Source organism: Eriocheir sinensis, unplaced genomic scaffold (assembly GCF_024679095.1).
Source record: "Eriocheir sinensis breed Jianghai 21 unplaced genomic scaffold, ASM2467909v1 Scaffold394, whole genome shotgun sequence".
Lineage (NCBI taxonomy): Eukaryota > Metazoa > Arthropoda > Malacostraca > Decapoda > Varunidae > Eriocheir > Eriocheir sinensis.
In genome coordinates this window covers 367,501-390,630 of record NW_026111714.1, presented here as the reverse complement: position 1 = coordinate 390,630, position 23,130 = coordinate 367,501, and the positions used below count along the sequence as shown (strand labels likewise).

The 23,130-nt window shown below is 49.9% G+C and overlaps 1 protein-coding gene across 1 annotated transcript in view; it reads left to right on the top strand.

The window, feature by feature from the left end:
• Positions 1 to 2,166: 2,166 nt before the first annotated feature.
• LOC126992070 (neurofibromin-like) overlaps positions 2,167 to 23,130 on the top strand; it is a gene marked incomplete at its 5' end in the record, with an annotated part of 74,548 nt that continues 53,584 nt past the window's right edge. The window contains 13 exon segments of the mRNA XM_050850746.1: positions 2,167 to 2,371; positions 3,945 to 4,115; positions 7,151 to 7,315; positions 7,946 to 8,107; positions 8,642 to 8,829; positions 10,098 to 10,231; positions 11,331 to 11,630; positions 12,182 to 12,296; positions 12,599 to 12,766; positions 16,613 to 16,735; positions 16,883 to 17,021; positions 18,815 to 18,979; positions 21,741 to 21,842. Of these exon segments, the coding sequence (XP_050706703.1) occupies positions 2,167 to 2,371; positions 3,945 to 4,115; positions 7,151 to 7,315; positions 7,946 to 8,107; positions 8,642 to 8,829; positions 10,098 to 10,231; positions 11,331 to 11,630; positions 12,182 to 12,296; positions 12,599 to 12,766; positions 16,613 to 16,735; positions 16,883 to 17,021; positions 18,815 to 18,979; positions 21,741 to 21,842 (2,137 nt within the window).

The following is a 23,130-nucleotide window of genomic DNA, read 5'->3' as shown; positions in this document are numbered from 1 at the left end:
TTTCTCCAGTAATCTTGACACATGCAGATGCATCCTCATAGAAAGACTTTATTGCACTAACCAGTTTTCCTCCCACACCATAAATCTTAAAACATCCCACAATGCAATCCAATCAACTCTGTCATAAGCTTTTTCCAAATCCTAACCTAACCTAACCTGATGTAACCTAGCCCAGCCTATCCTGATGTAACCTAGCCCAGCCTATCCTGATGTAGCCTAACCTAACCTAACATGATGTAACCTAACCTAACCTAACCTAACCTGATGTAACCTAGCCCAGCCTATCCTGATGTAACCTAACCTAACCTAACCTGATGTAACCTAACCTAACATATATACCTAACCCTCAATACATATGAGGCATCTAGAGCTAACCATAACCTAACCTAACCTAACCTAACCTAACCTAACCTGATGTAACCTAACCTAACCTAACCTAACCTAACCTAACCTGATGTAACCTAACCTAACCTAACCTAACCTAACCTGATGTAACCTAGCCCAGCCTATCCTGATGTAACCTAACCCTCAATACATATGAGGCATCTAGAGCTAACCATAACCTAACCTAACCTAACCTAACCTAACCTAACCTAACCTGATGTAACCTAACCTAACATATATACCTAACCCTCAATACATATGAGGCATCTAGAGCTAACCATAACCTAACCTAACCTAACCTAACCTAACCTAACCTAACCTGATGTAACCTAGCCCAGCCTATCCTGATGAGCTCGATGGGCAAACACTCCAACATGGTGGATTTTGAGTTTTCTCCGGGTTCCGCTAGATGGAAGAAGCACTGTGCTACCCCCTGTGAATGTGATAAAGGGAAATCAGTCTATGGCCCAGTATAAGGGTGGGGAGGGTAGTGTGTGTTTGTCGGTCCGCAGAGTGTATGAAGCGGGCTGTATCAGTGGTCTAGGGGTGAAGACCACTAGTAAAACACTCATAAAACACATAAGTATGGAAATTTTGTTTTGAAATTTTAAGTGGGTGTTATAGTGTGTTCATGGAGCCTGTTCATCTGGCGCCTCGGGAATGTTTGTTGTGGCTCCTGTGATTGGCTGCACCCTCCCCCACACCTGCCACTCATGTCCGCCGTGACGCTACACTCTTGTATTTTCTTCGTCATAGCCCGTCTCTTATTCATGACAGACCAGTTTAGTTGGTACTGTCATAGCCCGTCTCTTATTCACGACAGACCAGTTTAGTTGGTACCGTCATAGCCCGTCTCTTATTCACGACAGACCAGTTTAGTTGGTACCGTCATAGCCCGTCTCTTATTCACGACAGACCAGTTTAGTTGGTACCGTCATAGCCCGTCTCTTATTCACGACAGACCAGTTTAGTTGGTACCGTCATAGCCCGTCTCTTATTCACGACAGACCAGTTTAGTTGGTACCGTCATAGCCCGTCTCTTATTCACGACAGACCAGTTTAGTTGGTACCGTCATAGCCCGTCTCTTATTCACGACAGACCAGTTTAGTTGGTACCGTCATAGCCCGTCTCTTATTCATGACAGACCAGTTTAGTTGGTACCGTCATAGCCCGTCTCTTATTCACGACAGACCAGTTTAGTTGGTACCGTCATAGCCCGTCTCTTATTCATGACAGACCAGTTTAGTTGGTACCGTCATAGCCCGTCTCTTATTCACGACAGACCAGTTTAGTTGGTACCGTTGGACTCGGTCATAACTGCGCAACTGTTATGTTTATCTGAACTCGATGAAATAAAACATCAAGGAAATGTGATGAGTTGAAGTCACAAGACCGCTCCAAAATGTTTATAACACGGCTTACTTATCATCGCTTTTCTCAGCAGTCTTTGAACCAGGCTTGAAGTAAATAATGTCATCTCATAGAGCAAAGTCTCCTGAACGCTGTGGTGCGATCAGGTCATAGATAAAACATGACATGAGCATAACACAGAACGGTTTCTAAGGATGTGGACAGCGATGACGCATGACTGCCTGGCTGCCGATCATGGTGGTGAATTAGGCTATTTTTTGTCTCCTAATTTCTTTCTCTGCGTTCATCGTCAACAAATGAAGACCCTTATGCATCATCCCAACTACACTAAAAAAATTACTGATGAGGTCATACTCCATGCAGAAGACCACTTGTGTGAAGGGGGCCTAACACATCCCCCTCCCCCACAGCCTCTACAGCTCCTACGACATCACCGGGTGCTGTCGTGACCTGGACCAGGCGTGCATGGAGGCGGTGGCGGCGCTGCTGAGGGGCCTCCCGCTGCAGCCCGAGGAGAGCGACCGCGGCGACCTGATGGAGGCGAAGTCACAGCTGTTCCTCAAGTACTTCACACTCTTCATGAACCTCCTCAACGACTGCATGGAAGCCCAAGAGGTGTGGATTTACCTACTTGTATTTACTTTGTTATTTCAATACATATTTACCTTATTTTATGTTTATTTTGTATATTTTTTTTCATACAAATTTAGATTATTTTATGTGTATATTCGTATTTGTATTTACGTTATTTTATGTGTATTTTGTATTTATATTTTCGTTCAAAATTACATTATTTTATTGGTATTTTGCTTATTTATTTTGTTACGGGACAAGAGCTACGTTCGCGCTGTCCCGTCTCCATGTCCGCTCTTATCCAACCTTTCCTTAAAATCCTGAATGTTTCTTGCACAAACCACCTCCTCCTGCAGTCCATTCCACAGCTTCTGTTTGGGAAGCTAAACTTTTTCACATCTCTCCTACACGTGGTCGCCCTCAACTTCCTTCCATGTCCTCTCGTTTCTCCCTCGCTCCACACACACACACACACACACACACACACACACACACACACACACACACACACACACACACACACAGGTCCTCTCTGTCCAGATTCTCCACCCCGCTCTCCACCCTGTACACCGCTATCAGGTCTCCTCTCTCTCTCTTCTCTCCAGGGTTGTGAGCCCCATGCTATTGAGTCTCTCCTCGTAAGTCCGATCCCTAAGTTCCGGTACCATCTTAGCTGCCACTCTCTGCACTCTTTCCAGCTTCCTTATGTTCTTATTTTCGTGAGGAGACCAGACCACTGCTGCACACCCCAACCTTGGCCTTATCATTGTAACTATTATTTTCTTCATCGTCTCCTCGTCCAAATACACAAATGCCGTCCTTATGTTCCTCAGCAAATTCATAGTTTGTCCCGTTATCCTGTTGATGTGTTTGTCCAGGTCCCTCTGCAATGCCTCACAGCCCTTCACATCATTGACTCGTCTCAGTAGCCTTGTGTGTGTGTGTGTGTGTGTGTGTGTGTGTGTGTGTGTGTGTGTGTGTGAAGGTATTAGAAACAGATATATTTTTCATTAATATTCTATGAGTGTGCCCTTTCAAGCATGGGTTTTGGGGGGAGATATTTTAGGAAGGAAGGAAGGAAGGAAGGAAGGAAGGAAGGAAAATGTTGTGAGAGGAAGGAGAGGAAGAAGGAATGAAAGAGAGGTAGGAAGGAGGGAACAGAGGAAGGATGGAAGGAAGGAAGGAAGGAAGGAAGAAAGGAAGGAAGGAAGGAAAATGTTGTGAGAGGAAGGAGAGAAAGAAGGAATGAAAGAGAGATAGGAAGGAGGGAACAGAGGAAGGAAGGAAGGAAGGAAGGAAAATGTTGTGAGAGGAAGGAGAGAAAGAAGGAATGAAAGAGAGATAGGAAGGGAGGGAAAGGGAGGAAGGAAGGGAAAGGGAGGAAGGAAGGAAGGAAGGAAGGAAGGAAGGAAGGAAACATGAAAACTCAGGAATATCTCTCTCTCTCTCTCTCTCTCTCTCTCTCTCTCTCTCTCTCTCTCTCTCTCTCTCTCTCTCTCTCTCTCTCTCTCTCTCTCTCTCTCTCTCTCATACAGCCAAACATTCTAAAACACATACATCCGACACCCATACATCCTGTCCCCAGAGTTGAGTAATGACCCCCCTCTGCCCCCAGGTTGAGAAGGACATCAGCCGTCAGCGTCCAGCCCGGCAAGCTGTCCACTTTCGCAACGCCACCATCCAGGCCATGTCCAACCTGCTGTCCGCCAACATTGACTCTGGCCTAATGCACTCCATCGGCCTGGGCTACCACAAGGACCTGCAGACACGAGCCGCCTTCATTGAGGTGAGGAGGGAAGGAGAGGGAAGGAAGGGGCTGGGAGAGTGGGGGGGATGGGCTGGGAGGGATGGGAGGGTGAGGGTGGGAGGGAAGGGGAGAGGAGGGGAGGGTGGAAGGGTGGGAGAGAAAGGGAGGGAAGGGAAGGGTGGGAGAGAAGGGGAGGGACGGGAAGGGTTGGAGAGAAGGGGAGGGAAGGGGAGGGTAGGAGAGAAGGGGTGGGAAGGGAAGGATGGGAGAGAAGGGGAGGGAAGGGAAGGGTAGGAGAGAAGAGGAGGGAAGGGAAGGGTAGGAGAGAAGGGGAGGGAAGGGGCTGAGAGAGGGGGGAAGGGTAGGAGAGAAGGGGAGGGAGAGTGAGGAAGAAGGAGAGGGTAGGAGAGAAAGGGGAGGAAAGGGAAGGGTAGGAGAGAAGGTGAGGGAAGCGGAGAGGAGGGGAGGGGGGAAGGGTAGGAGAGAAAGGGGAGGGAAAGGAAGGGTAGGAGAGAAAGGGGAGGGAAGGGAAGGGTAGGAGAGAAAGGGGAGGGAAGGGAAGGGTAGGAGAGAAGGTGAGGGAAGCGGAGAGGAGGGGAGGGGGGAAGGGTAGGAGAGAAGGGGCTGGTAAGGGTGTCAGGGAAGGAAGGGAAGGAGGGCAGTGGTACCAATCCTGCCAGCCCCCCCTTAATCGCTCCACCATCCTGCTCTCCTTGAAATCCCAGAATAGTCCCTGTAAGACCATCAGATCAGGACTGGAAGACAAGGCCGGGCTCAGTGACAAGCACAAGTTGGGTCATGGCAGTAACAAGCTGCTCTCTGTCCTCCGTTGTGGTACACAGCTCTGGTGGGATGCTTGTGTCAGAGTGCATGTTGAGGCACAGAGGGTTTGCAGCAGAACTTGAATTTAATGCACATCAGGGGCCGCTTTCACAGTCATTTTGTTTGTTTTGATTGTTACCTATGGCTGTTATCGCTGCTATGGCATTTCCACGTAAAACTGGGCGATGGGGTAGTGGGGGCTGCAGGGTTAGCCTAGCCCTGCACCTTGCCACACACTCTCAACACCTCTCCCTTCCTCTGCAGCCGCCACTACCCCATAGGCCAGTTTCACGTGGAAAACTATAGCGTCGATCGCCGCCATTGGTAACGATCAAGACAAACAAAGTGAGTGTGAAAGCGGCCCTTAACCCTTTCCTTGCGCGCGGTGTGGACGCAACTATCCCCTCAGGCACAGTCGGGGAGCCCAATGGGGGGTCTCTTTTAACCTCTGTATCTCAAAAACTATTCATCACAGCTAAAAACCAAAAACACCATTGGAAAGAGGAGGTCCAGATCTATAGGAGTCGGTTATGTATGTCTCTCTTGCGAACGTACATGCACGTTCAGGGAGTGTTGAATGTTAACACTTACGTCGGTGCGTGCCGGATGATCAGCCGTATTGAGGCAACTGCAGACATCTCTCCTTCAGATTCTGGCAAGGGAGTATTGCCAACTGCAATATTTACAACTATTTGGTCAAAGAATCAGTCAGGTGACAGGTGAAGCTATGCAAAAATGCCGCTGTATTGGGCAAGAACATCCACCAGTTACTCGTCCGTACATTTGCCGCGCTGGGCTGATATGATTTACCACCAAATTTAGTGAAGAACACACTCAATTGGCAATCCTGTGTTGTGAGAATAGTGCTGGAACACTCATACGCGGGAGATTTTAGTGCGGGTGGAGGTCACAGCGAGCGTTTAGCACCACCAGCAAATATGCCTAACACCCGCTGCAAGCGTTTAGCAATGAAAGGGTTAAAGGATGTTCTCAGTGGTGGTGGTCAGCCACACAACTGGTGGTCTGCCTTGAAACAGTCCTGTGTGGAGCAGTCTTCCCTCCCTCCTCTGTGTGGGAATGGTGGCTCCGCTGTTATGACCCTGCTGTGAAGGCCAGCGTGTTGTCCTCGTGTTTGAGAGCAAACAGCGTAGCGCTGAGCTCACATTACCCAGCACTTGTTTTCTTGAACATAAAGTGACTTCATTTGATTTCCAGTCATCTGAGGCTGAAAAGCTTCTAAGTGATTTAGATTCATAAGGAGGCGCTGAGCCTCGTGGCTTTTTCCTGCTGTTTTTCAGAATCATTAGTAAACTCCCGGCTCCCAAAGTGTCCGGCATTGTCAGAATTCTAATTCAGCAGAGGTCACTTTCCTGTCTGTTGGCATATTGGTAATGTTACTCCTGGCCCAAAGGAATCTGCTTCAGTTTTACCAGAAGAATACAGACCCATCTCTAGTACTGTCCAGAGTGTTTGAGAGTTTGTTGAGGAAACGACTCACTAAATAACTCAGCGACTTCAATCTTCTAGTGTCATGCCCCGAGAGCTTACTTTTCTATTTCCTCTATTTTCTTACACGTCCTCTGCGTGTACCAAAACACACGAGAAATTAATCAAGACAAGGAGAGGGTGTTCCCCGGCTGCCTGGGATTGAACCCGTGACCAGCGTGACGGGAGAGCCACTCCTTACCGAGCCGGCCAAAGAGGTGCCCACTGGCTAGCTGGGTTATGGGAGGCTCGTTCATCAGGCATAGTCGCCGCACTACACTAGCGCCTGACCAGTCTGGTTTTAGGAGTGGCTTGGGAACTTGTGATGCTCTTTTGGTGTTGACACATGACCTTCAGTCCTCTCTGGATTGTGGACGTGAGTCTCGGCTTATTTCTTTGGGTTTTAGTTCAGCCTGTGGTGTGGTGAGTCACAAGGCTGTGCTGTTTGAACTGGAAAGTTGTGGAGTAGGAGGGAGGGCATGTCCTACACGGGATCTCTGAGTGTTTAACCTTCCCTTCCCTTCCCTTCCCTTCCCTTCCCTTCTGTTCTCTTCCCTTCCTTTCCCCTTGCATCCCTTCCCTTCCCTTTCCTTTCCTTTCCTTTCCTTTCCTTCCCTCCACTCCCCTCCCCTCCCCTTCCCTCCCTTTCTCTTCCCTTCCCTTCCTTTCCTTTCCTTTCCCCCTACATCCTTTCCCTTCCCTTCTCTTTCCTTCCCCCTGCATCCCTTCCCTTCCCTCACTGTACTCATCCCCCCTTCCCCCCACAGGTGCTGACCAAGATCCTGCAGCAGGGGACGGAATTTGACACCCTGGCGGAGACTGTGTTGGCGGACCGCTACGAACAACTGGTGCAGCTGGTGACCATGATAGGCGACAAGGGGGAGCTGCCTATCGCCATGGCCCTCGCCTCAGTGGTGGTCACCCCGCAGATGGTGAGGGGGGGGGAGGAGAGGGGGGGAGGGAGGGAGAGGGAGTGTGTGTGTGTGTGTGTGTGTGTGTGTGTGTGTAAGAGAGAGAGAGAGAGAGAGAGAGAGAGAGAGAGAGAGAGAGAGAGAGAGAGAGAGAGAGAGAGAGAGAGAGAGATGTGTGTGTGTGTGTTTGTGTGTGTGTTTGAGAGAGAGAGAGAAGGAAGGAAGGAAGGAAGGATGAAGGGGAGGAGGAGGAGGAGGAGAGAGGGTGTGTGTGTGAGAGAGAGAGAGAGAGAGAGAGAGAGAGAGAGAGAGAGAGAGAGAGAGAGAGAGAGAGAGAGAGAGAGAGAGAGAGAGAGAGAGAGAGAGAGAGAGACTCAAAACTCACACACAAAAAATAACATGACTAATTCTTCCCTTCCCTTCCCTTCCCTTCCCTTCCCTTCCCTTCCCTTCCCTTCCCATCACTTCCCTTCCCTCCCTTCCCTTCCCTTCCCTTCCCTTCCCTTCCCATCACTTCCCTTCCCTTCCTTCCCTCTCCCTCCCTCACTCTCTCCCTACCTCTCCTTCCCCTAACCAACAAAATCCTTCCATCTCTCCCATTCCTCTCCCTTCCTCCTCCTCCCCTTCCTCCCCCCCTGTACCCCCCTGTAGGATGAGCTGGCGCGTGTGTTCGTGACCCTGTTTGACGCCAAGCACCTGCTATCGCCCCTTCTGTGGAATATGTTCTACAAGGAGGTGGAGGTGTCCGATTGCATGCAGACGCTCTTCAGGGGAAACTCACTGGGCAGCAAAATCATGTCCTTCTGCTTCAAGGTAAGGGAGGGAGAGAGGGAGGGAGGAGGGAAGTGTGTGTGTGTGTGTGTGTGTGTGTGTGTGTGTGTGTGTGTGACTTAGAGAGAGATGGGAAGGAGAGAAAGGGAGGAAGGAGGGAGGAAAAAAAATGTGTGTGTGTGTGTGTGTGTGTGTTTGTTTGGAGAGAGAGAGAGAGAGAAAGGGGGGGAGAGGGAGAGAGAGAGAGGCATAAGAGAAAGAGGAGGAGGAAAAGAATGAGAGAGAGAGGGAGGGAAGAGTAGGAGGAGGAGGAGGAGGAGGAGGAATAGAATGAGAAGAGAGAGAGGAGATGGAGGGGTGTGTGTGTGTGTGTGTGTGTGTGTGTTTGGAGAGAGAGAGAGAGAGAGAGAGAGAGAGAGAGAGAGAGAGAGAGAGAGAGAGTGAGAGCGAGACTGAGACCGAGAGAGAGAGAAAAAAACAAAAAAAACAAAGAAAAAAAGAAAACAAGAAACAACTCCGACTTAAAAAAAAAAAAAATCACTAACCCTCCCCCCTACTCCCCCCCCCCCCCTATAGATCTATGGGGCGTCCTACCTCCACAACCTGCTGGAGCCGCTGATCCGCCCGCTGGTGTCGGACTGCGCCGTCTCCTACGAGGTGGACCCCGCCCGCCTGGACCCCTCGGAGGACGTGGATGAGAACCGCCGGAACCTGATCGCCCTGACCCAGCGTGTGTTTGGGGACATTGTCTGCTCCTCCGAGAAGTGAGTGGGGGGGGAGGGGGAGGGGGGGTAGTGGTGGTGGTGGTGGTGGTGGTGGTGGGTTGGGAGGGGAGGGAAGGAAGAGGAAGGGAGGGGAAGGGAAAGGAAGGGAAGGGAAGATAAGGTAAGGGAAGGGAAGGGAAGGGAAGGGAAGGGAAGGGAAGGGAAGGGAAGGAATAGGAAGAGAAAGAAAGGGAAAGGAAGGGAAGGGAATGGTGGGTAGGGAAAGGAAGGGAAGGGAAGGGTAGGGAAAGGAAGGGAAGGGAAGGGTGGGTAGGGAAAGGAAGGGAAGGGAAGGGAAGGGAAGAAAAGGAAAAGGGAAGATAAGTGAAAGGAAGAGAAAGGAAGGTAAGAGAAGAAGGGAAGGGAAGGGAAGGGAAGGGAAGGAATAGGAAGAGAAAGAAAGGGAAAGGAAGGGAAGGGAATGGTGGGTAGGGAAAGGAAGGGAAGGGAAGGGTAGGGAAAGGAAGGGAAGGGTGGGTAGGGAAAGGAAGGGAAGGGAAGGGAAGGGAAGAAAAGGAAAAGGGAAGATAAGTGAAAGGAAGAGAAAGGAAGGTAAGAGAAGAAGGGAAGGGAAGGGAAGGGAAGATAAATGATAGGAGAGGAAGAGAAGAAGGGAAGGGAAGGGAAGGGAAGGGAAGGGAAGGGTTGGTAGTGTGGAGGAGAAGGAAAGGGATAGAAATGAAGGAGGAAAGAGGAAAGGGAGGGAAAGAGAGAGAGAGAGGGAAGGAAGTTGGAAGGGAGAGAAAGAAAGACCTTCCCTTCCCTTCCCTTTCCTTCCCTTCCTGTCATCTCCTTCCCTTCCCTTCCCATCCCTTCCCTGTCTTTCCCTTCCCTTCCCTTCCCTCCCCTGTCCTTCCCTTCCCTTCCCTTCCCTTCCTGTCATCTCCTTTCCTTCCCTTCCCTTCCCTTCCCTTCCCTTCCCTTCCTGTCATCTCCTTCCCTTCCCTTCCCTTCCTGTCATCTCCTTCCCTTCCCTTCCCTTCCTGTCATCTCCTTCCCTTCCCTTCCCTTCCTGTCATCTCCTTCCCTTCCCTTCCCTTCCCTTCCCTTCCCTTCCCTTCCCTGTCCTTCCCTTCCTGTCATCTCCTGTCCTTCCCTTCCCTTCCCTTCCCTGTCCTTCCCTTCCTCTTCCTCCACCATATCTTCCCTCCTCTTCCCTCCCTTTCCCTCCTCTCCCTTCCTCCACCATCTCCTCCCTCCTCCTAAATGAAATACAACATAATACAGAAGTTACCGCCGCTCGCTCACACCCTCCCCCCCCCCCCCAGGTTCCCGCCCCAGCTGCGCAGCATGTGTCACTGTCTGTACCAGGTGCTGAGCAAGAGGTTCCCGCAGTTCCCCCAAAACAACATCGGCGCAGTGGGAACCGTCATCTTCCTCAGGTTCATCAATCCAGCCATAGGTGAGTGAGGGGGTGGGGGTGGGGGGGGGGGAAGAGAGGTGTGTGTATGTGTGTGTTTGTGTGAGAGATTGAAGGTGCTGGTTAACTCTTGCATCAGGGATTTGGACAGTATAGTGATGGAGTGAAGGTGCTGGTTAACTCTTGCATAAGGGATTTGGACAGTATAGGGATGAAGGAGTGAAGGTGCTGGTTAACTCTTGCATAAGGGATTTGGACAGTATAGGGATGAAGGAGTGAAGGTGCTGGTTAACTCTTGCATAAGGGATTTGGACAGTATAGGGATGAAGGAGTGAAGATGCTGGTTAACTCTTGCATAAGGGATTTGGACAGTATAGGGATGAAGGAGTGAAGATGCTGGTTAACTCTTGCATAAGGGATTTGGACAGTATAGGGATGAAGGAGTGAAGATGCTGGTTAACTCTTGCATAAGGGATTTGGACAGTATAGGGATGAAGGAGTGAAGATGCTGGTTAACTCTTGCATAAGGGATTTGGACAGTATAGGGATGAAGGAGTGAAGATGCTGGTTAACTCTTGCATAAGGGATTTGGACAGTATAGGGATGAAGGAGTGAAGATGCTGGTTAACTCTTGCATAAGGGATTTGGACAGTATAGGGATGAAAGAGTGAAGATGCTGGTTAACTCTTGCATAAGGGATTTGGACAGTATAGGGATGAAGGAGTGAAGATGCTGGTTAACTCTTGCATAAGGGATTTGGACAGTATAGGGATGAAGGAGTGAAGATGCTGGTTAACTCTTGCATAAGGGATTTGGACAGTATAGGGATGAAGGAGTGAAGATGCTGGTTATCTCTTGCATAAGGGATTTGGACAGTATAGGGATGAAGGAGTGAAGATGCTGGTTAACTCTTGCATAAGGAATTTGGACAGCTTAGGGAGGAGCCTTACACACACACACACACACACACACACACACACACACACACACACACACAACATTACTAATCCCTCCCTCTCTCTCCTTCCTCTCCCTTCCTTCCTCTTCCCTTCCCTTCTCTTCCTCACCCATCCGTCCCCTCCCACCTCTCCCCATCACTAACACCGCTTCTAACCCCCCCATCCGTTCCGCCCCAAAACAGTGAGTCCGTGCGAGACCGGCATACTCGACCAGCAACCCAGCGGACCCATCAAACGCGGACTTATGCTGATGTCCAAGATCCTGCAAAACATCGCAAACCATGTGGAATTCAGCAAAGAACAGCACATGGTTCCCTTCAACGACTTCGTGAGGCAGCATTTCGAGGGGGCGCGGCGGTTCTTCATCCAGATTGCCAGCGACTGTGAGAGCGTGGAACAGGCCAGCCACTCCATATCCTTCATCAGCGACGCCAATGTTCACGCCCTCCACCGCCTCCTGTGGAACCACCAGGAGAAGATAGGTGGGTGGTGAAGGGACGGGTTGGGTTGGGCTAGGAAGGGAAGGGAAGGGAAGGGTTGGGTTAGGTTAGGAAGGAATGAGAGGGAAAGGGAAGGGAAGGGAAGGGAGGAGAAATAAGGGTAAAGGAAGAGAAAGTAAGGGAAGGGAAGGGAAGGATAGGAAAGGAAAGGGAAGGGAAGGGAAAGAAAGGAAAGGAAGATTAGGGAAGGGAAGGGAGGAGAAATGAGGGTAAAGGAAGAGAAAGTAAGGGAAGGGAAGGGAAGGATAGGAAAGGGAAGGGAAGGGAAAGAAAGGAAAGGAAGATTAGGGAAGGGAAGGGAGGAGAAATGAGGGTAAAGGAAGAGAAAGTAAGGGAAGGGAAGGGAAGGATAGGAAAGGAAGATTAGGGAAGGGAAGGGAAGGGAGGAGAAATGAGGGTAAAGGAAGAGAAAGTAAGGGAAGGGAAGGGAAGGATAGGGAAGGAAAGGGAAGGGAAGGATATGAAAATGAAGGGAAAAGAAGGGAATATAATGTAAGTTAAGTCCAGCTAACCTCCCTTCCTGTCCCTTCCAGGCGAGTACCTCTCCAGCAGCCGTGACCACAAGGCCGTAGGCAGGCGACCCTTCGACAAGATGGCAACACTGCTGGCCTACCTCGGACCTCCGGAACACAAACCTATTGACTCACAGTACGTACAGGGGCTGAGAGTGTGTGTGGGTGTGGGTGTGTGTGTGGGTGGGTGGGTGTGGGTGTGTGTGTGTGTGGGTGGGTGGGTGGGTGGGTGTGAAGTCAGGAAGGCAGTCAATCACTCAGTCAGTCAATCACTCAGTCAGTCAATCACTCAGTCAGTCAGTCAGTCCAGTGTTGCTGTTTGCTTTCCCTTTGTACTCCCCTCCCTCCCCCCTTCACTAACCCCCCCCTTCCCTCCCCCCTCACTAACCCCCCTCCTTCCCTCCCCCCTCACTAACCCCCCCCCTTCCCTCCCCCCAGGTGGAGCAGCATGGACATGACCAGCACCAAGTTTGAGGAGATCATGTCCAAACACAACATGCACGAGAAGGACGAGTTCAAGAGCATCAAGACCCTCAACATCTTCTACCAGGCCGGCACCTCCAAGGCCGGCAACCCTGTCTTCTACTACATTGCCAGGAGATACAAGTGAGTGGGAGGGGGAGGGGGGGAGGAAGGGAGGGAGAGGAAGAAGGGGGGGAACGAAGAAGGGGGAAGGAAGAAGGGAGGGGGAGAGGGAAGGACGATAATAGGGGAAGAGGAGGGGAAAAAAAGGAAGGAGTGAGAGAGAGAGAGAGAGAGAGAGAGAGAGAGAGAGAGAGAGAGAGAGAGAGAGAGAGAGAGAGAGAGAGAGAGAGAGAGAGAGACTAACTGACTTCTGAGAGCAGTGGAGGTCAGGAAGGGCGCTGGGCCACATGTGCTGCGTCGCTGCCCCAGTCAGCTGGCAGGACCCCTCTCAGAGGTGTTTGGGGCCTGTGTTGCCTGGCCCTCTATATGGAAGGGGGCTCGCACGCTGCTGGTCCACAAAGATTGGTCCAGATCTGAACCTGCCACCTCCAGGCCCAAATCTTCCAAAGGATAGTGTTGGAGGCTGTCACCCGCCACCTCCAGGCCCAAATCTTCCAAAGGATAGTGTTGGAGGCTGTCACCCGCCACCTCCAGGCCCAAATCTTCCAAAGGATAGTGTTGGAGGCTGTCACCCGCCACCTCCAGGCCCAAATCTTCCAAAGGATAGTGTTGAGGCTGTCACCCGCCACCTCCAGGCCCAAATCTTCCAAAGGATAGTGTTGGAGGCTGTCACCCGCCACCTCCAGGCCCAAATCTTCCAAAGGATAGTGTTGGAGGCTGTCACCCGCCACCTCCAGGCCCAAATCTTCCAAAGGATAGTGTTGGAGGCTGTCACCTGCCACCTCCAGGCCCAAATCTTCCAAAGGATAGTGTTGGAGGCTGTCACCCGCCACCTCCAGGCCCAAATCTTCCAAAGGATAGTGTTGGAGGCTGTCACCCGCCACCTCCAGGCCCAAATCTTCCAAAGGATAGTGTTGGAGGCTGTCACCCGCCACCTCCAGAACGACGCCCTCATCACTGACCACCAGTTTAGGCTCAGATCCTGCCGCTCCACTCCAGACCTCCTGCTGCTCCTCTCCAGGGGTTGGCAGGGCTCCCTGGACCCCAGCCTGGATACCCTTGCCGTCGCTCTGGACATTGCAGGTGCTCCTGACCGGGTGTGGCACGCAGGCTTGCTGGAGAAGCTTGAAGGCACCTGGTGATGCTGCTGAGTGACTACCCTCAAGGAAGAAGCTTCCACGTCGTCATCGGCAGGCAGCAGTCCAGGGACCTCCCAGTGGGTGCCTCAGTCCCTCAGGGGTCTGTGCTGGGCCTGTCCTCTGGAATCTGTACATTGACAACCTTCTCAGGAGTCTGCCAGCAGTCTCTGCACACACTGAAGACTGCACACTCTCCCTCTCCCACCCTCGCCAAGAAAGCCAGCAAGCGGCTCCTGACGTCAACCAGCACTGCGCTTGATACGGGAGTGGGGGGAGTGCTGGCAGGTGAACTTCGCCCCTGAGAAGACCCAGGCGAGGGTGATCTCTTGGTCCCCGGCAGCCACACACGCTGTTGAGGGAAGGGTGATGCTTGGCTCCGTCACCCTCCCGCTCCAGGACTACGGCAGGACCCTTGGAGTGGACTTGGACCGAGAGCTGCGCTCTGACCGCCACCTGAAGCACGCTGCCCACCAAGCCTCCCTCCGTGTCTCTGCCCTTCGTAGAGTGGCTAATTTCCTTGACAAGCGAGGAATTATGCTCCTCTGCAAGGCCCAGGCAAGACCCTACCTGGAGTACGGGGCTCTGACCTGGATGTCCAGCGCTGCCACACACCTGCAGAGACTGGACAAGGTGGAGCGACGGGTGCAGCGGCTGTTACAGGAGAACAACCCCCAGCCGCCCCCCAGGGCATGACACCCCTGGACACTCTGGAGCTCTGCCGGGACGTGGCCGCCCTGGTGGTGTTCCACAAGGCCCAGGTACAAGGAGTGCCACACCTGGCGAGACTGAGGCCCCCCCCCTGGTTCGATTCATGGGTGGAGAGGAAAATTTGGGCGGCTTTTCCGATACCCTACGCCCCACTCCACCCAGCAGTGAATGGGTACCAGGTATTAATCGGGGGTTGTGTCCCATCTCCTGGGGTCTTTTCCCTTCTATAATTCCTTCCCCTTCTGTCTCTCTCCGGCACATGACCACAGATGTTGCGCCCACTAAACCAAACTTTCCAAAACTTTCTGAGGCTCCCCCCGAGAGGCTGTGAGAGATACGGGAACGGTGCTCTCCAGCCATGAGCAGGTGAGGGTGTTGAGGTGATGTGCCAGCCAGCAGGCATCAGGACACCTCTCCTCCCAAAACTGATTTCTCTCTCTGGTCACTCCACTCTGTTCAGGAGCAGTGAGTAGCGGGCTTTTTTTTTTTTCATTGTTTTTTTTCTACGCCCTTGCACTGTCTCCTCTGCTGTTAAAAAAAAGAAGAAAAAAACCAGTAAAAAACCCAGAGGACCTTCACCTCCAGAGTGCCCCGCCTGTGGAACACATTCACCGCAGCAGTGCCAGCAGTGAGGGAAGTGTCCACCCAGCAGCTGAGGGTGGCGGCTCACAGGGGGCGAGGAACACGCCCCACACCACTAGTGATGACAAACATACAGGGCACGTGTGTAACGATAGGCTTTGGAAATAGTGCTCAAGGAAAAGTGTCATTTTAAGCCTGGAAAAGTGTGCACGAACAGACATGTGATTCTCGTCCTCGCTCAATCGAGAGAGAGAGAGAGAGAGAGAGAGAGAGAGAGAGAGAGAGAGAGAGAGAGAGAGAGAGAGAGAGAGAGAGAGAGAGAGAGAGAGAGAGAGAAGAAGTCTCTCTCTCTCTCTCTCTCTCTCTCATCATTTTCCCTCCTCTCTCCTCTCTCTCTCTCCTCCCATCCTCCTCCTTCTCCCTCTCTCATTTCCTCCTCCTCTCCCTCTCCTCCCTTTCCATCACTCTCCCTTCCCATTTTCTCCCTGCTCCTCCTGCCCCCTAATTAAGCGTCTGGTAGTGATGTTTCAAAAAAATATGTAAAATGAGTTACAGCCCCTGGGAGGTACATGTGGGCTGGGACAGTTCACCCGTGGCTGGTTTTGGTGCAGGCAAGTATTTATAGTGGCGCCATCTATGCTTGGCTCATGGTGCTCCCCGGGGCTCCTTCTTGACTCACTTGGACGGCTTCCTCTAGAGTCTGGGTTGATGGGTGGTCTTCAGGACAGCATGTGGGTAGTTTTAAGCCACTCGGCGGTGACTGAAAAATCCGAGTGGTAGCGTGAGGATTCGAACCCGCGTCGTCCATCACGCGGCGAATGTGGGTCCAGTACGCTATCACTTCAGCCACCGCCTACCCTGCTTAGAGACGTGTTTGCGAACTTGGAGTATGTAATTTTGGTGACTGGTAACAATAAATGATCTGAGGGGAATGAACGAGGAAACAACAGAAAAACTTACAAGGCCCAAGTTTTTCTCATATTTTCCCTGTCTCTCTCCGCCCCAAATTATCCGATTTTGATGTTTTAGGAACCATTTTGAAGAGGACTGAATGCACAGTGACAATAAAGAGACTTTTTCTCATTTTTCTTTTATTTTTTTCATGAAAATTTATCGTAAAAAAAAATCATTAAAAAGATTAAAAAAACCTGAAAAATCTGTCTTTAGTTTTGTTTGAGCACTCGCCAGTTTTATATTTATGCAAAAACTTCTCCTAAATACATCATGAACTCATTGGAATTGAACATTTTTTAATTTGTAAGAAAATCTTTTTTTGTATATATATTTTTTCAGTTCATCAAAATCCTTTAAAACTTCTGCAATATTCTCGCGTCATTCAGGTCTAAAAGACATTAGTGCGGTAGATTTTTTTGTCCAGTAGTTTTGAAAATAGAAATCTACCGGACGGCTCCCTTAACTCCCCTGCCCTCTCCCTCAGGATCGGGGAGACCAACGGCGACCTGCTGATATACCACGTCATTCTGACCCTCAAGCCTATCTGTCGCAAGCCCTTCGAGCTGGTGGTGGACTTCACACACACCTGCGCCGACAACAGGTTCAGGTACGCTCACACAGACGCACACAGACGCACACACACACCTTAAACTCACACACACACCTTAAATGTACAGGCACATCTCTCTCTCTCTCTCTCTCTCTCTCTCCCTTCCTCCTCCTCCTCACCCCTCTCACCCTCTCCCCCCACCAGGACTGAGTTTCTACAGAAGTGGTTCGTGGTGCTGCCCGAGGTTGCTTACGAGAACATCCACGCGGCGTACATCTACAACGCCAACTCTTGGGTGCGCGAGTACACCAAGTACCACGACCGCATCCTGGCGCCCCTGAAGGTAGGTGTGCGGGGGGATGTGCGTGTGGGGGGGGCTGGGGGAGGAGGAGGGGGAGGGGGAGGAAGGAAGAGAGAAAATGTTGAATGTTTGAAAAGTTGAGTGTGTGTGTGTGTGAGAGAGAGAGAGAGAGAGAGAGAGAGAGAGAGAGAGAGAGAGAGAGAGAGAGAGAGAGAGAGAGAGAGAGAGAGAGAGAGAGAGAGAGAGAGAGAGAGAGACTATTGACAAAATACAGAGAAAAAAATTATAAAGTACAGAGAGAGAGAGAGAGAGAGAGAGAGAGAGAGAGAGAGAGAGAGAGAGAGAGAGAGAGAGAGAGAGAGACTCTTTAAAATATACAGACACAAATTTTATACATGAGAGAGAGAGAGAGAGAGAGAGAGAGAGAGAGAGAGAGAGAGAGAGAGAGAGAGAGAGAGAGAGAGAGAGAGAGAGAGAGAGAGAGACTATTGACAAAATACAGAGAAAAAAATTATAAAGTACAGAGAGAGAGAGAGAGAGAGAGAGAGAGAGAGAGAGAGAGACTATTGACAAAATACAGAGAAAAAAATTATAAAGTACAGAGAGAGAGAGAGAGAGAGAGAGAGAGAGAGAGAGAGAGAGAGAGAGAGAGAGAGAGAGAGAGAGAGAGAGAGAGAGAGAGAGAGACTATTGACAAAATACAGAGAAAAAAATTATAAAAAAGTACAGAGAGAGAGAGAGAGAGAGAGAGAGAGAGAGAGAGAGAGAGAGAGAGAGAGAGAGATTTACATAGATTTACATAGAAAATCAGACCACACAGACCCCATGGTCCAGACTTGGTGGTCTGTCCTTAAACCTAAGTGATTTTACATTAATCAGAAGACTCCAAAACGTTGCATTTCTACTCTAGTTGATATTAAGTTGAAGGAAGTGACGGTCGAGCTTATTTTTGAAGGAGTCAATCGTGTTACACTGGACCACTGACGGTGGAAGCTTATTCCATTCTCGCACTACAACGTTGGTGAAGAAAAATTTGGTGCAGTCTGAATTTACTTGTCTACATCTGAGTTTTACGCCATTGTTCCTCGTGCGCAAAGTGTCATCGATCATAAACAATGTTGATCTGTCTACATTCGTGAAACCATTAAGTATTTTAAAACATTCGATCAGTTTTCCTCGGAGGCGACGTTTCTCAAGAGAGAACATGTTAAGGGTAGAAAGCCTTTCTTCGTAGGATTTGTTGCGCAAGGAAGGGATCATTTTCGTTGCCCGACGCTGAACACCTTCTAATTTAGCAATATCCTTTGCATGGTGGGGAGACCAAAACTGTACCGCATATTCCAAGTGGGGTCTGACTAAACTGTTGTAGAGCGGGAGTATTACATCTTTATTCTTGAATACAAAGTTTCTTTTAATGAAGCCCAACATTCTGTTCGCTTTATTTGCTGCATCGATGCATTGCTGTGAGAATTTGAGGTTTGACGCGATTAAAGAGAGAGAGAGAGAGGAAAAATGACATGAAGGGAGAGAAATGTGGAAGGGAGAGAGAGGGAGAAAGGGAGAGAAATGTGGAAGGGAGAGAGAGAGAGAGAAACATGAGTGGGTGGATGAGGGCAGAGGACAAACTTACCCTCCACACCACTCCACTTTCCACCCATGTCCCCTACCACTCCACCTCCCACCTATGTCCCCTACCACTCCACCTCCCACCTATGTCCCCTACCACTCCACCTCCCACCTATGTCCCCTACCACTCCACCTCCCACCTATATCCCCTACCACTCCACCTCCCACCATCCACCTCCACCCCGTAATCCACCTCCATCTCCACACAGGGCCACAAGAAGCTGGTATTCCTTGACGCGCCAGCTCGCCTTAATGACTACATAGACCCAGACCAACAGAAGCTGCCGGGGGCCACAACCTCCCTGGACGAGGACCTCAAGGTGTTCAACAATGCCCTCAAACTGTCCCACAAGGATACCAAAGTGGCCATCAAGGTGAGTGAAGGGGGGAGAGGGGGAGGGATGGGAGGGAAGGGGAGAGGAGAGGAAAGGAAAGGAATGGGAGGGAGGGGGAGGGAAAGGAGAGGAGAGGAGCGGGAAGGAAAGGGAAGGGAAGGAAGGGAAGGGAAATGGAGTGAAGGGGAGGAGGGATGGGAGGGAAGGGAAGGATTGGGAGGGAATAGGAAGAGAAGGGAAGGGAAGGAAAGGAAGGGAATGGCAGGGAAGAGAAGAGAGGAAGAGAAGGAAAGGGAAGGAAAGGAAAGGGAAGGGAAGGAAAGGAAAGGAATGGCAGTGAAGAGAAGGAAAGGGAAGGAAAGGGAGGGAAAGAAATGAAGGAAGAGAAGGAAAGGGAAGGAAAGGGAAGGGAAGGGAATGGCAGGGAAGAGAAGAGAGGAAGAGAAGGAAAGGGAAGGAAAGGGAGGGAAAGAAATGAAGGAAAAGAAGGGAAGGGAAAAGGAAGATTGAAAGTGGAGGAGTTTTGTCCCCTGAAAAAAAATGGCGGATTATCTGCAAGCCTGTTATTTGGTACGGAAAAGTGGGTCTGCTAAAAGAAGTGTTTTGCTTATCCCAGCTCAAAAACTCCTGCATCATCAATATCACTACAGCAATTAATGAATCACAAACACAGACTTTACTTGTTCATCATGTTTTAGGAGCAGCGAGCAGCGGGCTTTTTTTTATTATTGTTTTCTTTTTTTGTGTGCCCTTGAGCTGCCTCCTTTGTTGTAAAAAAAAAAAAAAAAAAAAAAAAAATTATGTATTTATACCTTGGAGGAAGATTTATACGACTTGGCATTCCAAACCAAAACAAACCTTCTTCTTCTTCTTCTTTTGGCCTGTATCGCTTTTCATCGGGTCACCACCATCACTTCTTCTGGTACTAACTCCACTCTGCCTCTCGTCGTGTCCACATTCTACAGTTAGGTGTTCCACTGTTTCTTTCTCCGCGGTGTGCTAGACAGCCACGGTTGTGTTGGGAAGTCTTGGCGAGGGTGAGTTCCGACCCTCAGCGGCTCCTTTCGGTACTGTGCGGGTTTTGGCCTTTTTAAAAACCTCCTTACCACGAGTTCTACAGACTAGATTCTGTTCGGTACTTTCCAGATTAAACATTAGTCTTCGTGGAATGTATTAGAAAATGGTTCAAGGGAAGGGAGAGAAAGGGAAGAGAAGAAGGAAAGATATAAAGAAAGGAAAGGAGAGGAGAGGGAAGGAAAGGGAGTGAAAGGGAAGAGAAGAAGGAAAGATATAAAGAAAGGAGAGGAGAGGAAAGGAAAGGGAGGGAAAGGGAAGAGAAGAAGGAAAGATATAAAGAAAGGAAAGGAGAGGAGAGGAAAGGAAAGGGAGGGAAAGGGAAGAGAAGAAGGAAAGATATAAAGAAAGGAAAGGAGAGGAGAGGAAAGGAAAGGGAGAGAAAGGGAAGAGAAGAAGGAAAGATATAAAGAAGGGAAAGGAGAGGAAAGGAAAGGAAAGGGAGGGAAAGGGAAGAGAAGAAGGAAAGATATAAAGAAAGGAAAGGAGAGGAGAGGAAAGGGAAGAGAAGAAGGAAAGATATAAAGAAAGGAAAGGAGAGGAGAGGAAAGGAAAGGGAGGGAAAGGGAAGAGAAGAAGGAAAGATATAAAGAAAGGAGAGGAGAGGAAAGGAAAGGGAGGGAAAGGGAAGAGAAGAAGGAAAGATATAAAGAAGAAAGGAGAGGAGAGGAAAGGAAAGTGAGGGAAAGGGAAGAGAAGAAGGAAAGATATAAAGAAGAAAGGAGAGGAGAGGAAAGGGAAGAGAAGGGAGGAGGAGGAGGAGGAGGACAGAGTGACGGCTTGGCAGGGAGAACAAAGGGAGAGAAGGAGACAGGGAGAACAAAGGGCCATAGGGACAAAGGGAGAGGCTGGCAGGGAGGGTAGGACAGGGAGGATACAGAGAAAGGGAGGAGAGGGAGAACATATGGGCAGAGAGAGATTAGCAGGGAGAAGATGGAGACTTTGCCAGGGTAGAATGTGTGTGTGTGTGTGTGTGTGTGTGTGTGTGTGTGTGTGTGTGTGTGTGTGAAGCTTATAGTTGGACAGTATTGGGATGAGAGTGAAGGTGCTGGTTAACTCTTGCATAAGGGATTTGGACAGTATAGGGATGAAAGAGTGAAGGTGCTGGTTAACTCTTGCATAAGGGATTTGGACAGTATAGGGATGAAAGAGTGAAGGTGCTGGTTAACTCTTGCATAAGGGATTTGGACAGTATAGGGATGAAAGAGTGAAGATGCTGGTTAACTCTTGCATAAGGGATTTGGACAGTACAGGGATGAAAGAGTGAAGATGCTGGTTAACTCTTGCATAAGGGATTTGGACAGTATAGGGATGAAGGAGTGAAGATGCTGGTTAACTCTTGCATAAGGGATTTGGACAGTACAGGGATGAAAGAGTGAAGATGCTGGTTAACTCTTGCATGAGGGATTTGGACAGTACAGGGATGAAAGAGTGAAGATGCTGGTTAACTCTTGCATGAGGGATTTGGACAGTACAGGGATGAAAGAGTGAAGATGCTGGTTAACTCTTGCATGAGGGATTTGGACAGTACAGGGATGAAAGAGTGAAGATGCTGGTTAACTCTTGCATAAAGGATTTGGACAGTACAGGGATGAAAGAGTGAAGATGCTGGTTAACTCTTGCATAAGGGATTTGGACAGTATAGGGATGTAGGGGCAGTCAGGGGTGGTCAGGTTAGCTCTCCCCAACTGTTAGCTCTTGTGACCTGACCTTTTCCTTTGCCCAGGTGGGACCGTCCGCCATCCAGGTGACCTCCGCTGAGAAGACCAAGGTATTGAGCCATTCCGTGCTGCTTAACGATGTCTACTATGCCTCGGAGATAGAGGAGGTGAGTGTGTGTGTGTGTGTGTGTGTTTACCTAGTTGTGAAATACAGGAAAAGAGTTGTACCAGGCTTGTGCTGTCCCGTCTCCATAACGCTGATTATCCTTCCCTGTGTGTGTGTGTGTGTGTGTGTGTGTGTGTGTGTGTGTGTGTGTGTGTGTGTGTGTGTGTGTGTGTGTGTGTGTGTGTGTGTGTGTGTGTGTTTACCTAGTTGTGAAATACAGGAAAAGAGTTGTACTAGGCTTGTGCTGTCCCGTCTCCATAACGCTGATTATCCTTCCCTGTGTGTGTGTGTGTGTGTGTGTTTACCTAGTTGTGAAATACAGGAAAAGAGTTGTACTAGGCTTGTGCTGTCCCGTCTCCATAACGCTGATTATCCAGTTTGTCTTTAAATTCCTGAATGGTTTTTGCACACACAGTCTCCTCGTCAAGTCCGTTCCATGTTGTTGTGCTTCTGTGTGGAAAACTGTATTTCCTGATGTCTCTCCTACAGTCGCTCTTCATCAATTTCTTACCGTTGCCTCTTGTCACACTTCTGTCACGTACCACTAGGTGTGTGTGTGTGTGTGTGTGTGTGTGTGTGTGTGTGTTTCTTTGTTTTCTCTTTCTCTTCTTTCCCTTCCCTTTCTTTCCCTTCCCTTCCCTTTCTTTCCCTTCCCTTCCCTTTCTTTCCCTTCCCTTTCTTTCCCTTCCTTTCCCTTCCCTTCCCTTTCCTTTCCTTTCTTTCCCTTCCTTTCTTTCCCTTCCCTTCCCTTCCCTCCCTTTCCCTTCCCTTCCCTTTCTTTCCCTTCCCTTCCCTTTCTTTCCCTTCCCTTCCCTTTCTTTCCCTTCCCTTCCCTTTCTTTCCCTTCCCTTCCCTTTCTTTCCCTTCCCTTCTCTTCCCTTCCCTTCCCTTCCCTTCCCATCCCTTTCCTTTCCTTCCCTTTCCATCCCTTTCCTTTCCTTCTATTTCTTTCCCTTCCTTTCCCTTCCCTTCCATTCCCTTTCTTTCCCTTCCCTTCCCTTCCTTCTCTTTCCCTTTACTTTACTTCTCTTTCCCTTCCTTCCCTTCCCTTCCCTTCCCTTCCTTTACCTTACCTTTCTTTCCTCTCCTTTGGTTTCCTTTCATTTCCCTTCCTTTTTTTATCCTCCCTCTTGTCTTCCTTCTTCCTCCTTCTCTTCCTTTTCCCTCCCGTTCCTTCCCTTCCCTTCCCTTCCCATTCCTCCCCTTCTTCTTCTCCTCCTCTCTCTTCTCCTCCATTCCTTGTCTTTCCTTCTCTTCTCTCATTCTTTCCTCCCCCAGTCATCCACGCA